General features: G+C 40.8%; 1 protein-coding gene and 1 pseudogene across 1 annotated transcript in view; both read right to left on the bottom strand.

Moving 5' to 3' along the window:
- The window catches only part of Tgfa (transforming growth factor alpha), a 105272-nt gene that overhangs the window by 12787 nt on the left and 77781 nt on the right, over window positions 1-14704 (bottom strand). Inside the window, exon 3 of the mRNA XM_021262491.2 lies at window positions 2950-3067. Coding sequence (XP_021118150.1) covers window positions 2950-3067 — 118 coding nt within the window. The remainder of the gene's footprint in view (window positions 1-2949; window positions 3068-14704) is intronic.
- On the bottom strand, window positions 11382-12334 carry LOC101723957 (ras-related protein Rab-5A-like; annotated as a pseudogene).

Raw genomic sequence — 14704 nt, 5'->3', positions numbered from 1 at the left:
GCTATGATATTGGAGTGATATTGGACTGGGGAGAGATGGGGACCAGAGAACTGGAAGGGACAAGCCTGTCTGTGGTGGTGGTGGGCACACCTGGGTCCCAGCCAGTGCTGCCATTCTTCTGCTTATTCTGCAGGGACATGTAGGACCTGACTTCTAAGATGCTGACCACTAATTAAAGCCACCAAAGTACAATATGGAGCATCACTTACTGCTACATAAAACATGTCTGTGGGCTAAACACTGTCACTGGGCTACCAAGATTCAGCGGGGGAACTGAGGTAAAGAGATGCTAATTATTTTCATTGGCACAGGTTCTTCAGATGGTCAGCTTTTCCAGGTAGCCAGGATGTCTTGCCTGTTTCTCGTTCTATGCACTTGGCCCACATGAAGGACTTGTTATAAGCCTGTGGTCAGGGGACTTAGCTTGGGAATAACCCTGATCTTTCTCTGCAGGAAGGTTTATCTGTGGGGGGAAGATGCCAACATCTTTCTCAGGAAAAATGAGCTTAGTGATCTGAGGTGAATTTTGAGAACTGAGGCAGGGTACCCTCTGGACAGTAGCTGAGAGTGTGGGTTTTGGGGCTAGAATGATTGGACCAAATCTCACCTCTGCCATCTTCTAGTTCTGGGACTCTGAGCAAGCTGCTTACTTTCTTTGAGCTTCAATTTTCTCACTACTACAATGAGGGCGATAGTCCCTAGTGGAAAGGGAAGTAATAAGGATTTCATGAGAGACTGTATGCGGAGTGCTGAGTACCATGTCTGGCATAAGCTATGGCTTTTATTGAGAGTTTACTATTGTTACTAACAGGAATAGTTATCATGTGACTGGGGAGAGAGATGGCTGATCATCCTGATTCCTAGGATGTCATGGTACGTGACTTTGATGGACAATTATCTTCCTTGGGCTATAAGCAGGGCTTAGGACCCAGACTTGGGAGAATAGAAGAGCATCACCCACTCCCAGCCTCAGAAGCTTCTGGTGGCCAGTGGGGTTTCAGCCACAGGTACAGTCATTGCCTGGCTGTCTGTTGGCCAAGACTCCAGGCTTCGGGCCCTCTGGACGTTTACACTAGCACCTGATCTGGTGGGAAGAAAACCCAAGGGAGATCTTCCAACACATAGCCTAGTGCACAGGGAGGCCCATGCCGGACTCTCAGCTCCCTGCTGGCAGGGAGAGGGCCTTCTGTCTGCTGTCCAGAGAGGCTTTCAGCTATGTGGGCTGAGAGGCCAAACTCCCCTTCAGGGCTAGTGTTTTTCCACAATGACCTGCGTACTAATAAAAACAATTCCATTAGTCCCCCAGAGGCCTCTAATGTGCATTTTAATAAGAATGAAAATCATGGATAATGACAATATTGTGCTTTGTGTTACTGGGCCGAGAGGGCTCTCATTTGGGGAAGTTCTTAGTGCTGCAGACATTCCCATGAGGAAGGTGGCCAGCTAGGCTCAAAGGCACCAAGTTGCCTCTCAGGAGCAGGAAAGCCATCCCACCATTGCTGACCACAGCAGGCTGTCCTGGTCCCTCCTGGGCTAGTGCATCTAACACCCTTAGGCCTCATGCCTAAGAACTCAGCTTCAGGAGCCAGAGAGTCTAAGCTCTGCTATGTGACCTGGTCACAACACAACCTCTCTGTGCCTAACTCTTGAGGTCATTATGAGGATTAAATGAGTTAACACACAAATTGTGCATCAAATAGTGCCTGGCAGGAAGCAAAAGTTCCATAAATATTAGTTTTTATTAACAGTTAGTATTATTTGTGGTATTACTAGGTTAGGCCATACAAAATTGCTGACTTTTGACCTATAAAATGGCAATTTCACATAATCACTGCTTCTTAACTGGGGAGTGATAGTTTTAATTGTTACAACTGAAGAGATGGTGATACTGGCATCTAGTGGGTAGAAGACAGCTACCATCCTTCACTGCAAAGATCAGCCCCCAAACAAAGAGCCCTCTAGCTCCAAATATCCACAGTGCCAAGGCTGAGGATGGATCTCGCATTCAGCTATGCATAGATGATCTTAAAACATCCCTTTCTGAAACATATGTGGCTCCCACTGCTGGGAGGATAAAAGCTTACTTCCGACAGGCTCTGGCCTCCAACCTCATCTCCTTCTGTCTCTCTGTTGTAGCCACCAGACCTGTAATGGCCACCCCTCCCCACCCCAGCACTCCAAGTCTGGAACAAGTTCTCTGCTTGCCACACTTACCAAACCTGTTACCTGCTCAGGGAAGCTTTCCTTAAGTGTCTTTTCCCCCAGCTTGGCTGACCATGGCTATCACTGGTGGCTTTTAACCAACACGATTTCCAGTCCTACTCCTAGAGATTCTGACTCAGTAAGTCAGGGATGAAAGTCAGTAGTATTTTAAGAAGCCCACACAAGACCAGTGCTCCGCAGGCCAGGAAGGCGTTGTGCTTATTTATACATTTATATATTGCTCCTTGCTCTGTGATCACTTACATATGTGAATGCATGTACTTCCATGAAAAGTTGCTGGAGTGGAAAGACCTCATATAGGATACTTGGTCATTCAAAGATACCCAGCTCAGTGCCTTGCCCTCTAAGAACTCTAACTAGTGAATTTAATTTTAATGCAGAAATTTTCCTATTTGGCTGAATCCAGGAATCCCCCCAGCTGCTTGGTAATATGCAGAGCCCAGGCTCCAGTCTCCCCATGTTAGTTAAGAGCCACCAGTGATTACCATGGTCAGCCAGACTGGGGAAGAAAGGTGCTCAAGGAAAGCTTCCCTGAGCAGGTGACAGTCTCTAGGCCCTGGAATCTGGGTTTGAAGCAGATGCCCTTGGCCCATTGCTCTGATCGTCCAACTTGCTGAATTTCAGTGCTCTTGGGAGCCTCCAGCAAGCCTTGTGGAAGCAAATGCTCTTTTAATTAGATGTTGAACAATCCCAGCCCAGAAACCCAGTACACTAAGGAACACTTACACACATGCTGGCTTGTCCTCCTGCACCAAAAACCTGCAGGTTCCATGGAAGCAGAACTGAGTATGGGAATCTGGACAGTCGTTAAAATGTGATACCACTGCCGCGGCCACGGGTGGTTCTGCTGGGGAGAGAAGAAACACTGGGTTCAGATATGGGCATAGCTGCCCCATGTGTCCCCATGACCCTTTCCCTACTTATTATGGATGGTAGATCCCTGATGGCTGGACTTCCTGTCTCCACTGGGCAACCCCTCTGAAGCTCTCACTTCCTAACCAATCTCAATGCAGGACACTGCACTCCCAACATGTGCTTTCTCGCTTTTTCTTTTGAAAATAAAGCAATTCCCTCAAAAGATTTTGTGTAATCCAAAAGATACCAGAGCAATTTTATTGTTTCAATCCAAGAGCTACCTGATTTCACTTTTGCAAAGTGACAGGGATCTTTTTCTTTTCTTAAAGATAGATTTCATAAAAATCTGTTTTCAAAGCAAAACACCAGAATGGTACAAGGGAGCCTGTAGTCAGTCAGTAAATTGATGGAGAGGCAGAATAGTTAATGATGCAAAGGATGTTCACAATACACTGTAGGTGAAATTAGTGGGTTTCTAATGTGGTCTGCAGAGTACAATTCAAGTAGAAAAATGCAAATGAAATCTAGAGCTGAAGAAATCTGGGAAGGGAACACACTAAATTGGTAGCAGGGCTTCTCTTGGTAGTAGATCCAGGACTGAGGCTACAAAGTTTACTTAAGGGAAAGGAATCCATGTGAGAGCAGCACAGTCCTATTGGGGAAGCCAGAAAGGGGCAGAGTTAGGTCCTATTCAAAGATCTGGCACCACAATGCTCATAGGCTGGTGGGGGGGGGCACTGAACCTCTTAGGGGCTTCCTTTCCTGCTTTCAGACAGGAATAAAAATAACCAGCTAGTAGAGGGGCCCTGTCACATACCATCCTGCCAGGCTCATTGACCAGTACCAAAGGCATCACTTTGGCTTATCTTATTCTGTCCCACGGCCTCATTCTAAGTAACCCCCTAAGGTGCAGTTGGTAGCTCCTGTACCATGGCACAGCAGATGTGGATTCCATTGCTTCTCTGCTCAGATCTACTCATGCTTGTATTCTGGGAATATGGAGAATGAATCTTTCCTACTTAGTTTTTGGAAAAAAATATGTTCGTGGAGTTCTTGCACACTGAGAAAGGGCAGATCATTTCCTATTGTGAAGTTTTAGACCATCATTGAAGGTATAACTCATGTTGCTTTCTATTCATGAGTTCCTTCTAGGAGTATCATACTTTTAGAAATCTTGTCATTCTAGTGGAAAAAGCAGAGGCTGAAAATACAACAGAGCCCTTGATATGGAAGGCAAGACTGTGTGTAGTGGTGAAAAACACATGCTTTGGAGTCAGAGGGGCCTGGATTTGAATCCTGTCTCTGCCACCTGGATATGAAATGCTTGGCTTCTACTGGTTTCTGCATCTACAAGATAGGAGGGAGTGTCTACCTACCTCCTGGGTGGCTCTGAGGTTTAGTGGGTGTCATGCTTAAGTTCTACACTCTACAAAACAGGTAGAAACCATTCAGCTGTTGGCTCCTAGTATCCTCACTTTTAATCCTAAAATGTTAATGAATCCCCCTCCCCTATGTAAAAGCCCTATAGTGTGACACTCTTTCCCCCTCCAGGTTCAGTGAAGTGTAACTAATAGTCAAAATGTCCCCTTCACCCCTTAGTGACAGTTTCTCTTCACGTGAGAACAAGCAGAGAAGCCTGGAGCCAGCTGGCATTGTTAGCCCCAGGGTCCTGGGTGCAAGCTCTTGTGGAGCAGCAGTTTCTGAACTTCTGTGATTCAGTGCCCTTGGCTGACTACGGTCACCTCAAGGATTGGGTCAGGGGCAGATGAACAGCCCTATTCTCTCCCAGCAGTAGATGCTGGGGATGCTAAATAGAGGCAAGAAGGGTTGCTTTGGTTCGCATCATTGGCTTCTCTGTGCTCATGGAGGTTGTCAAGGGGCAAACATTGGGAGGTGAAGGAGCCAGAGACAATCAGATCTAATTTGATGTACATGTTGAAAAAATCTTTTGATAAACTCTGTGAAAGGCTATTTAATATGTTCCTGCTGGCTTGAACCACCAGTAGTGTATTCATGACTGTCCCATTGGGTGGCTATACCATTGGTGGTGCAAACAGGTCTAATCACTTTAATCAGTCTTTTTACTAATAAAATCAATTAAAAAACTGCTCTATGGGACAGTCATGTATGTACGTCACCCAGCAGCAAGACATGAATTACAGCCCCATCATGAATGTGCTGAACAACCACCAAGCATGAGGAGAACACTCGTCAAGGCTCTGAGCCCAGCTCCTCCAAGTGCAGTCTGTGGACTGACCAGTTGCTTCACATCCTAGAGCATGTTAGAAAGCCAATGTCGGGCTGGGGATTTAACTCAGTGGTTCTGCCGCCTGCCTCACAAGCACAAGGACCTGAGTTTGATTCCTGGTACCAAAAAAAAAAAAAAAAAAAAAAGAAAGAAACCAATGTCATGGGCCCCACCTCATACCTACTGATTTAGGATCTATGGAGGGAGCTCGGGAATCTGTAAGACAAGCTCTCCCTGTGATTTTTTTTTTTGCTTTTTATACCACTTTATTCCAACCTGAGCACCTCAATATAAAACTAAACACTGGTGAACTGTTTTCCTTGCTAATTCTGAATTACTGTAAAATGTACAAGAGGTCTTCTAGGAGTTTGACACTTAAATAGAGTAAATCATCCAACACATGGTAGATTTCATATAATGAAAATACCTAAAAATTAGTGCAATATATGGAACTTATCAAAATAAAATGGACTTTGGCTCCTAGGGCAGAGAAGGTGAGCTGGTCCCAGCACCTGGAGGGAAGCTCCCCCGCCACCATCCCAAGCTCCTAGGGCAGAGAAGGTGAGCCAAGTGGGCGCCAGAAGCAACCCCCCCCCCTGTGGAAATGAGAAGACATGTAAACAAGCCTCTAAAACAGACTTCTGGATCACCTACAGCAACCCCAAAGGGAAACGAGATGGAACAATCTGATACTCAAGTACCTGGACTCTCTGAACTGGCAACAAAAGAGGATCTGGGAAAAATGAAATCAGAAATAATTACTCAGATAACAGAAAAGACTTTGCTCATGGTGCAAGACATGATTAATAAATCTAGAGAGGACACAGATAAAAAAAATAGAGGATCTGAGGAACACAATGGAATCCCAACATAGGAAACAAATGGAATCCATAAAACAGATGCAAACAGATTTCCAGGAGATTAAAAACTCCATCAAAAGTCTGCACAGCAGAATGAACCAGTGTGAGGATAGAATTTCAGATATAGAAGAAAAGATTGCAATTAGTGACCAGGAAAAGAAAAATTGCTTTAAAACTGTAAAGGAACCTGAGAAATCAATCCAGCAGCTGCTAGACGATGCAAAGAAGAATAACATAAGACTGATTGGAGTCAATGAAGAAAGAGGAGACAGTGCAGATGACATAAAAAAACTCTTCACAGAAGTGACGGCAGAAAACTTCCCAAGGAGAGGAAAAGAACTTGACATACAGATAAGTGAGGCATATAGGACTCCAGCTAGCCTTGATCAAAAAACATGTACACATAGGCATATAATAGTTAGGATTCCAGAAATCCAACAGAAGAATAAAGTTCTACAAGCAGTGAGAGAAAAGAAACAAATCACATACAAAGGAAAGCCCATCAGAATCACAGCAGACTTCTCCATGCAAACCCTTAAGGCAAGAAGAGCTTGAAGTGATGTATTTCAAGCCCTAAAGGAAAACAGCCTCCAACCCAGATTGATGTACCCTGCAAAACTATCTTTCAAAATTGATGGAGAAATAAGATACTTTCATGATAAAGAGCACCTCAGGAACTTCATGAATATCAAACTGGCACTCCAAAAAATTTTAGCCAATACCCTAGGAAAAAAACAATGAGGATCACAACCCCAGGAAGTCCAGCAGAATGAATCCATTGGGTGTGACAAATTAAACGCAAAGGGGGAGAATCCAACAAAAAGAAAAAGTCATGACAAGGCTTTGAAAACTTTTAACTTCATCTCCCTAATGAGTGTATAATTCAATCTTATTATTGTACTGATTAGTATTTTTCTGATTCTCGAGTTGCACACCTTTCCTTGTGCTATACTGGCTATTTATCATCTTCTTATGTCTACTTTTTAATTGGGTTTTCTATTAATGAGCTCTAAGAATTCTTTATATATTCTGGTCAAGGTTATATGCATTGGAAATATGGTCTGTTTAAGGGCTTTTCATTTTAATGATGTCATTTAAAGTTCTAAATTTTGATGGAATCTCATTTATCAATTTTTTTCTTTTATACATCATGTCTTTTGTATACTAGGTAGTTCTTGCCTACCCTGAATTCATAAACATTTTCCCTTATAATTTCTTCTTAAAGTTTTATACTTTTAGGCTTTCATATTTAGGTTCATAGATCCCTTCAAGTTATTTTCATGTATGGAAATAAAGGGTTGAGGTTAATTTTTTATACACGGATACCAGGTGTTCTAGTGCCATTTGCTGAAAACACTATCTCTTCCTCGGCTCTTGAATCGAGTTTATATTCTATAAAATGCTAATGTTAAATAATCTTTCAAAACTTAGGGAACCATATATGTGTGGTTCTATTTCTAGATTCTGTTTTATTCAAATGATCTATATATCTTTCCTTACACCAACACTGTCTTGATTACTGTAGCTTTAGAAGAAGTTTTAAAATTCGGTAGTAAATGTGTTCCAACACTGTTTTTTTTTTTTTAACTTTTCTAGGTCCTTTGTACTCCTACATAACTTCTAAATTTCAATATCCAATTCTTAATTTATAGCAAGTATACGCAGACCTGAATTTTTATATATACCTTGTGTTTTCTAATCCTGCTAAATTCAAGTACAAGTTCTAGGGGCTCCTAGAGATTTCTTAGTATTTTCTCTGTAGATGATCATTTCATCTACATATAAAGATTTTGCTTCTACCTTGCCAATCCTATCCTAATTGTGTCATTTTATTGCCAGACTATTTTGGTGGGGCCTAGGTTTCAAAGTTTAATGGACAGATAAAGAGTAAGCATATCTGCCCTTGTTCCCCCCTTTAAGGAGAAAGCATTGTATCTTCTCCATTCATATAAGGCATTCTCGCTGGAAGTATGGAGTACATGTCTTTAATCTGTTGAGAAGGTTCTGTTCTACTTCTAGTCTCCTGATAGCTTTTACCATGAACAGCTGTAGAATTTAGTCCAATACTCTTTCTCTAACTAGTGACAGAACCATATGACTTTTTCCTTTCCTTTGTTAAAATGATGACTTTTGGGGGTGGATCTTCCAATGCTGAACCAACACTGTCATCCTTATAACAAAACCACTTTCTACATACTGCCAGATCTGACTTCTAATAGTTTGTTTTGTTAAACAAATTTCTATCTATGTTCATACTTTTTTCTTCTATTATCTTTATCCAGTTTTAGGATTAGCACAATGTTGAGTTCCTAAAATGAAGGGAGAAGTGTTCCTTCTTTTTTCTGCTTTAATTGTTTGATATAATTTATCAGTTAAAATGTTTATGAGCCTGCTGTTGTCATATAGGTAGGTTTTCAAGCTAGGCATATACTTTCTTTAATAGGTGCTATTCAAATTTCATATTTCTTCCAGAGTTAGTTTCATTAATTTGTCTTCCAAGGTACTTCTTAGAAGTTATCAAATTTATTTCAAAACAGATTTTTGTAATATGCTTTCTATATCCTTTTAAATTCTGTATAATCTGTGGTAATGTCTCCTAGATCTTGATATTGTAATTTAAAAAATGTGTAATCGATATTGTGTAACAGGAAGAAAAGGTCTAAGGTGCAGGGGACGTGGGAGGGGTAGGGGAAAGGAAAAAAGGGAAAAGAAAAAATATGAGAAAAGGAAAAAAATGGAAACAAGGTCTTTGCAAATAGGGAAGGGTGGAGGGGGTAGAGGGCAAAGAAAGTGGGAAAAACAAGAACCAAGATACTCATGTAAAGGTACAAGATCCCAAAGATGAATGTAACTGTATTTTATACCTAAAATGTACCAATAAACTTAATGGGAAAAAATAAATAAATAAAATGGACTTTGAAAAACAAGGCTGCAAGATTGTTACTAACATTGCAATATTTATGTTACAAATTACAGGTACATTGCTTATTATGGTTCTAGCCATGTAGGAACTGAAGCCCCTTTTTTTCAAAGGGTAAGAGAAAGAATTAGCTGTGTTAGTAACTGTACATTTTGTATACTTTTAAGCAACTCTTAAATATTACAGAAAAATAATAAACATACATGAAGGCTACAATGCAGCACTCTAGAGTACAGCTGAAGATAAAATTTAAAACAATCAAGTTTTTTTCCCTTAAATTCTTTTATTGGTACATTTTAGGTATACAATACGTTTACATTTATCATTGGGTGCTTGTATTTTGGTTTTCATTTTTTTCCCCATTACCTGTGCGCCCCTCACCCCCTCCACCCTTCCTTATTTACATAGACTTTGTTTCCATTTTTTTTTCTTTTCTCATAATTTTTCCTTTCCCTTCTTTCCTTTCCCCTTCCCCTCCCACCACCCCTACCCCTTTGGACCTTTTCTTCCTATTTCAAATTATCAATTATTCATTATTAATCCTTTTAATCCTTATTTACACCCTCAGTTTCTCACACCAGAGAAACTATTTGGTATTTACATGTGAGTCCTATTTATTTCACTTAAGAGTATGGCCTCAATATGCATCCATTTAGCTATAAATGACTCTAGTTTCTCATTCTTGATGGCTGAGTAGTACTCCATTTTATAAAAAAACCACATCTTCTTTATTCAGTTTCCAGTTGATGGGCAATTGGGCTGTTTCCAAGCTTTAGCTATTACAAACTGTGCTTCTATAAACATGGGTGCACATATATTGCTGTGGTATGATTCTTTTAATTCTTTTGGGAAAATACCCAGCAGGGGAACAGCTGAGTCAAATGGGACCTCTAGTCCTAGTTCTTTGTGGTATCTCCACACTGATTTCCATAGTGGTCGCACCAGTCTGCACACCCACCAACAATGGAGAAGGATTCCTTTCTCTCCACACCCCGCCAGCACTTGTTATTAGTTGATTTTTTGATAGCAGCCACTCTTTCTGGGATGAGGTGGAATCTCAGTGTTGTTTTCATCTGCATCTCTTGAATGACCAGTGGTGTTGAACATTTTTTCATATATTTATTTGCTGCTTTTACTTCTTTGTGTGCCCATTTTTGCCCATTTTTGAATTGGGTCTTTGAATTTGGGGGGGTCTGATTTTTTTCAGTTCTTTATATATTCTAGACAGTAGACCTTTGTCTGAGGTACAGCTGCTAAAATTTTTTTCCCACATTATAGGTTGTCTGTTAGCTCTGTCGGTGGTTTCTCTTGCAGTGCAGAAGCCTTTTAATAAGATTAGATCCCAGTTGCGGATTCTTTCTGCTACTTCCCATGCTATTGAGGTTTTGTTCATAAAGTCTTTTCCTATGCCAATATCTTCAAGAGTTCTACCTAACTTATCTTCCAGCAAGTTTAGTGTTTCTGTCTTAATATTTAGATCTTTAATCCACTTTGATCTTAGTTTAGTGCATGGTGATAGTTATGGGTCTAGTTTTAATCTCTGGCAGTTTGAAATCCAGTTTTTCCATCACCATTTATTAAAAGCAATCAAGTTTGAATGTACATAATTGTAAGTGCACTGACTGTATTACATCCAAAGGGAACAAAAGCCTCTTCCCTGCTCCCAAACAAGACCTATGTAATGGTCAGCAGTGATTAAAAAAAAATCAGATACCTGTTTTGCTTCATTTCTGTTGAAGAGCTCACATAAAGGAACACTATGCATTAAAATGCATTTATTAGTTTTCATATTCCTAAACAAGGTGGAGTTAACATTTGACTTCATCCCATTTAGAAAAATAAAAGAACCGGGTATAACTTAGATGCTACTAGTATTCATTTTCTTCCTGGAGTTGTGGAACTGCTTTCTTGTGGTTAACTTACTAAAATGTGGAATGTGTACCTTAGATAACAGAAGAAACTTTACCTGAATACTGTAACTAAGCATAAATATCTTTACAATCTCTTTCTAAAAATGTTTTTCAGAAAGTTCAAATTAATAATTTCTAATTTTTTCACAGATGATTACTGTCCCAGTTTTGAAAAACTGAATGGTTAACTGTGGGTCCAGATAGTCATTTGTCTTTATCCCTAATGATGAGAAACGATTCCCTCCAACTTTCCAGTGAAACAAGTATACACAGATCTCATTTTCTCTTTCTATTGCTGAAACATTCGTCAGAGGGACACATGCATGTTATTAAAAATAAGTTCAAAACACTTAAAATAACTCTGTATTAGAAACTTGACTCTATCATAAGTCTCTTGTTTTTGAGAGTCATACTGGGCTGGTTAAATGCTCCAATTCCACTGTTATTTAACATTTAGGAAGCAGAATATTCCAGCTAGTTCAAACTGGAGGTTAATTACTACAACACTGACTTCTGGTTGGTTGTGTAGGTTCAGTGAGGTCTACTCCTCTTCCTCTAGGAGAATTTGCTTCTGGATTCTGTGGTTCATTCTTTGGCAATTTTTTACCTATTGTCATGAATATTTCATTTACATTTGTTGTTTTAGCTGATATTTCCATGAATAATAAACTCTTGTCATATGTATAGGACTGTGCTTCCTGGAAATCTACAGCTCTTTTATTTGCTAGATCAGCCTTGTTTCCCGATAAAGTTATTACAATGTTAGGACTTGGTTGCCTCTGAAGTTCTTTAACCCAGTTTTTGCTCTTGCAAAAGATTCATTTGTGATATCATATACAACTATGGCTGCTTGTGCTCCTCTGTAGTACATTGGTGCTTGGCTATGGCATCGTTCTTGAGCAGCTGTATCCCGTATTTCAAACTTTACTGTTGTGTCATCAAGACACACAGTCTGGGTTAGAAAAAAGCAGCCCCAATGGTACTCTCTTGAAATTCATGAAATTGGCCTTTCACAAAATGAAGTACTAGGCTTGATTTGCCAACAGCAGACTCTTCCAGAAGTACTAGTTTGTACATGTGCTGCTGAAGCGAGCACCAGAAGTACTAGTTTTAACTGGCATATTTTATTTCCAGTATTTGGCCCATTAGGTCTTGTTGCTCCTCGATTAGCCATGTCCAAATTTGAAATTAGTCCCTAATTTCTGACTCCTAAATGAACTTCCAGGATGCAAGGTGTTGATTTTTTTTTTCTTTCTGGAAGTATAGAAATCTGGGCTGGCACTATGTGGAGTCACGGGGCTGAAGCTTCCCAGCAGCAAGGCCCAGGCATGGTCAGAAGAACAAAGGAGCCTGCAGCTGCGCCGGCTGTCTCCTCCTCATGCCTCTCCCCTCACACTGGTCCCAGTGATTTTTTTTAAAGTCAGTTTTATTGAGACAGAATTGCTATACAGTAACATTTGCCTTATAGATGGTTCTGATGCACACTAATGTTTGGAACACACCAGCAACCAAGGAGAAAGACAAACAGCCTCTCAGAAACATAAAACAGTGGGGGTCCTGCAAGGGATCTTTTTGGGAGCCGGTCCTCATCCAGTTCCTCAAACACTAAAGTGTTAGTGTGGTAGTAACACCTTGAATCTGCTGAGATTCTTTGTGGCAGTGTCGGTCAATGGTAACATACTAAAGAAAATCCTGGCTCTGTCTCCTGTGCTTACCTTTCTCCAAAATTGTCTGGTGAGGAGTAGACTCTGCCAAAATTATTCTATTGGTGGGTACTTTGCATTTTATCATAAATGACTTGAGGGGCTTTATAGGAATAGGCACTACAAATAGGAAGTGCAAATGAGAAAAAGGTGTGAGACAGAGAAGGAAGGGAAAGAGGGAGAGATGGAAAGAGGGGGACAGGGAGAAACAGAAATAGAGCTAGGCAATGAGAGAGGAGAGCTGGGGCATAGGAAAGTAATGGTAGGAGTAGCAAAAAGCAAAGAAGTCAGGTAACAGGTTAATCTGCAAAGCACACATCAGAAAATCATGTGCACATGCTATAGCTGAGTGGTAAATATAGTTCTGTGCCTCCCTGAAGTCTAAGCAAGTATGCATGGTTCATTAGATAGATATTATACCCCTCATGCACACATAGGGCAGGCTTGGCTTTCCCCAATTCTGTTGTCAGTGAGAATTTTTCTTCTGTGAGTGCTTTTGAAGGAAATTTCATGTGGTATGGTGGACAGCATCCTCAACAGATCCCAGAGACACACATAGAAGCACCCACCAGTCTGACCTTGACTGTCTGTCCTTCACACAGCTCTAAAAATCTGGAAGAGTCCAAGCAGCAGTCAGAAAGATGGTGGATAATACATGACAGGTTTGTTCTGTGCAGTCAGAAACCAGGATGAAAGTGTGGAGCCTGATGCTTACAACAGATGTTTTTATTTTTAATTTTTATTTTTTTTGTTACCGAGGATTGAACTCAGGAGCTTTTGCTTGCAAGGCAGATGGCAGCACCACTGAGCTAAAGCCCCGGCCCTATAACACACATTTTTAATCCTCCATGATTCCACTAGTCTACCTCAACTCAAAGGGCACAGAGAAGACAAAGGGAGCTCAATGCCAGTTGATTATCACAATTGTTAATATATTAAAAACCTTTTTCCTAATTATAAAACACAATTTTTGAAATTTTTTGAAAATAGTAATGTATCATAATAACCATTTCGAAGAATAAAACCTATCCTCAATCCACCATTTAGCAAGGACTATATAAGTACATACTGCATACAAACACATATAAGCTTACTGTTTCTATTTTGTTGCATGTGTTTCCTGTAGATTACAAACATCTTGCAAAGGAGCATTTAATTCAAACACTTTGCACAGAGTACTGTCCTGGCTTCCCATCCAGATAAATTCAACAGTCAATGCATGGGATGTGTCCTGTTCTCATAGGCATATTGGCAGGTATGGAGCTTGTTACAGGCTTTCATACAGGGGATGTGGTCTGCACTTAAGTGGTCAGAGAGGAGCAGGCTGCACAACACTGCCAAGGGAGAGCCACACTGCAGTTGCTCTGCTCTCACTGGAACCCCTCAGCGTGAGCCAGCCACAGATGGAGGGGAGGGATCAGGGACTGTAGTGCCAAGGTGCTGTGCAAGCTTATGTCCTAATGCACTCTCTTAATGCCCTGTTGCTATGGCTTGGATGTGGCTTGAGTGTGTCTCTAAAAGGGTCATATGCTGGAGACCTAGGCCCATGGCTGTGTTGGGAGATGGCAGAACCTTTAAGAGGTGGGACCTAGTGGAAGGTACTAAGGTCATTGAGGGCACTGCCCTCAGAAAGGATTAATACAATTGTTGTTGGACTCAAATTATTTTCCACAAGAGTGGGTTATAATAAAAAGAGAAACCCTAGCCCCTAGATCTCTCTGGGTTCCTGTTTCATCATGTGATCTCTTCTTCTCATATGTCTTACTGCTAGAGGATGCCATGGACCACGTTGTGATATAGCCAAAAGACCCTCTCTAGAGGTGAGCAGATACTGGCACTAAGCTCTTGAACCTCCAGAACTATGAGCTAAACAGATCGCTTTTCTTTATAAAGTACCTAGTCTTAGGTATTTTGTTATAGCAACAGAAAATGGACTAATACAAAGTGCAAAGCATGCCACAAGTGATGGGGGAGAAATCTGTTGC

This window comes from Heterocephalus glaber, unplaced genomic scaffold (genome assembly GCF_053883595.1).
Source record: "Heterocephalus glaber isolate CG9 unplaced genomic scaffold, H.glaber_assembly_v1.0 deba00001456, whole genome shotgun sequence".
In the NCBI taxonomy this organism is placed as follows: Eukaryota; Metazoa; Chordata; class Mammalia; order Rodentia; family Bathyergidae; genus Heterocephalus; species Heterocephalus glaber.
This window is presented reverse-complemented; position numbering and strand designations above follow the sequence as displayed.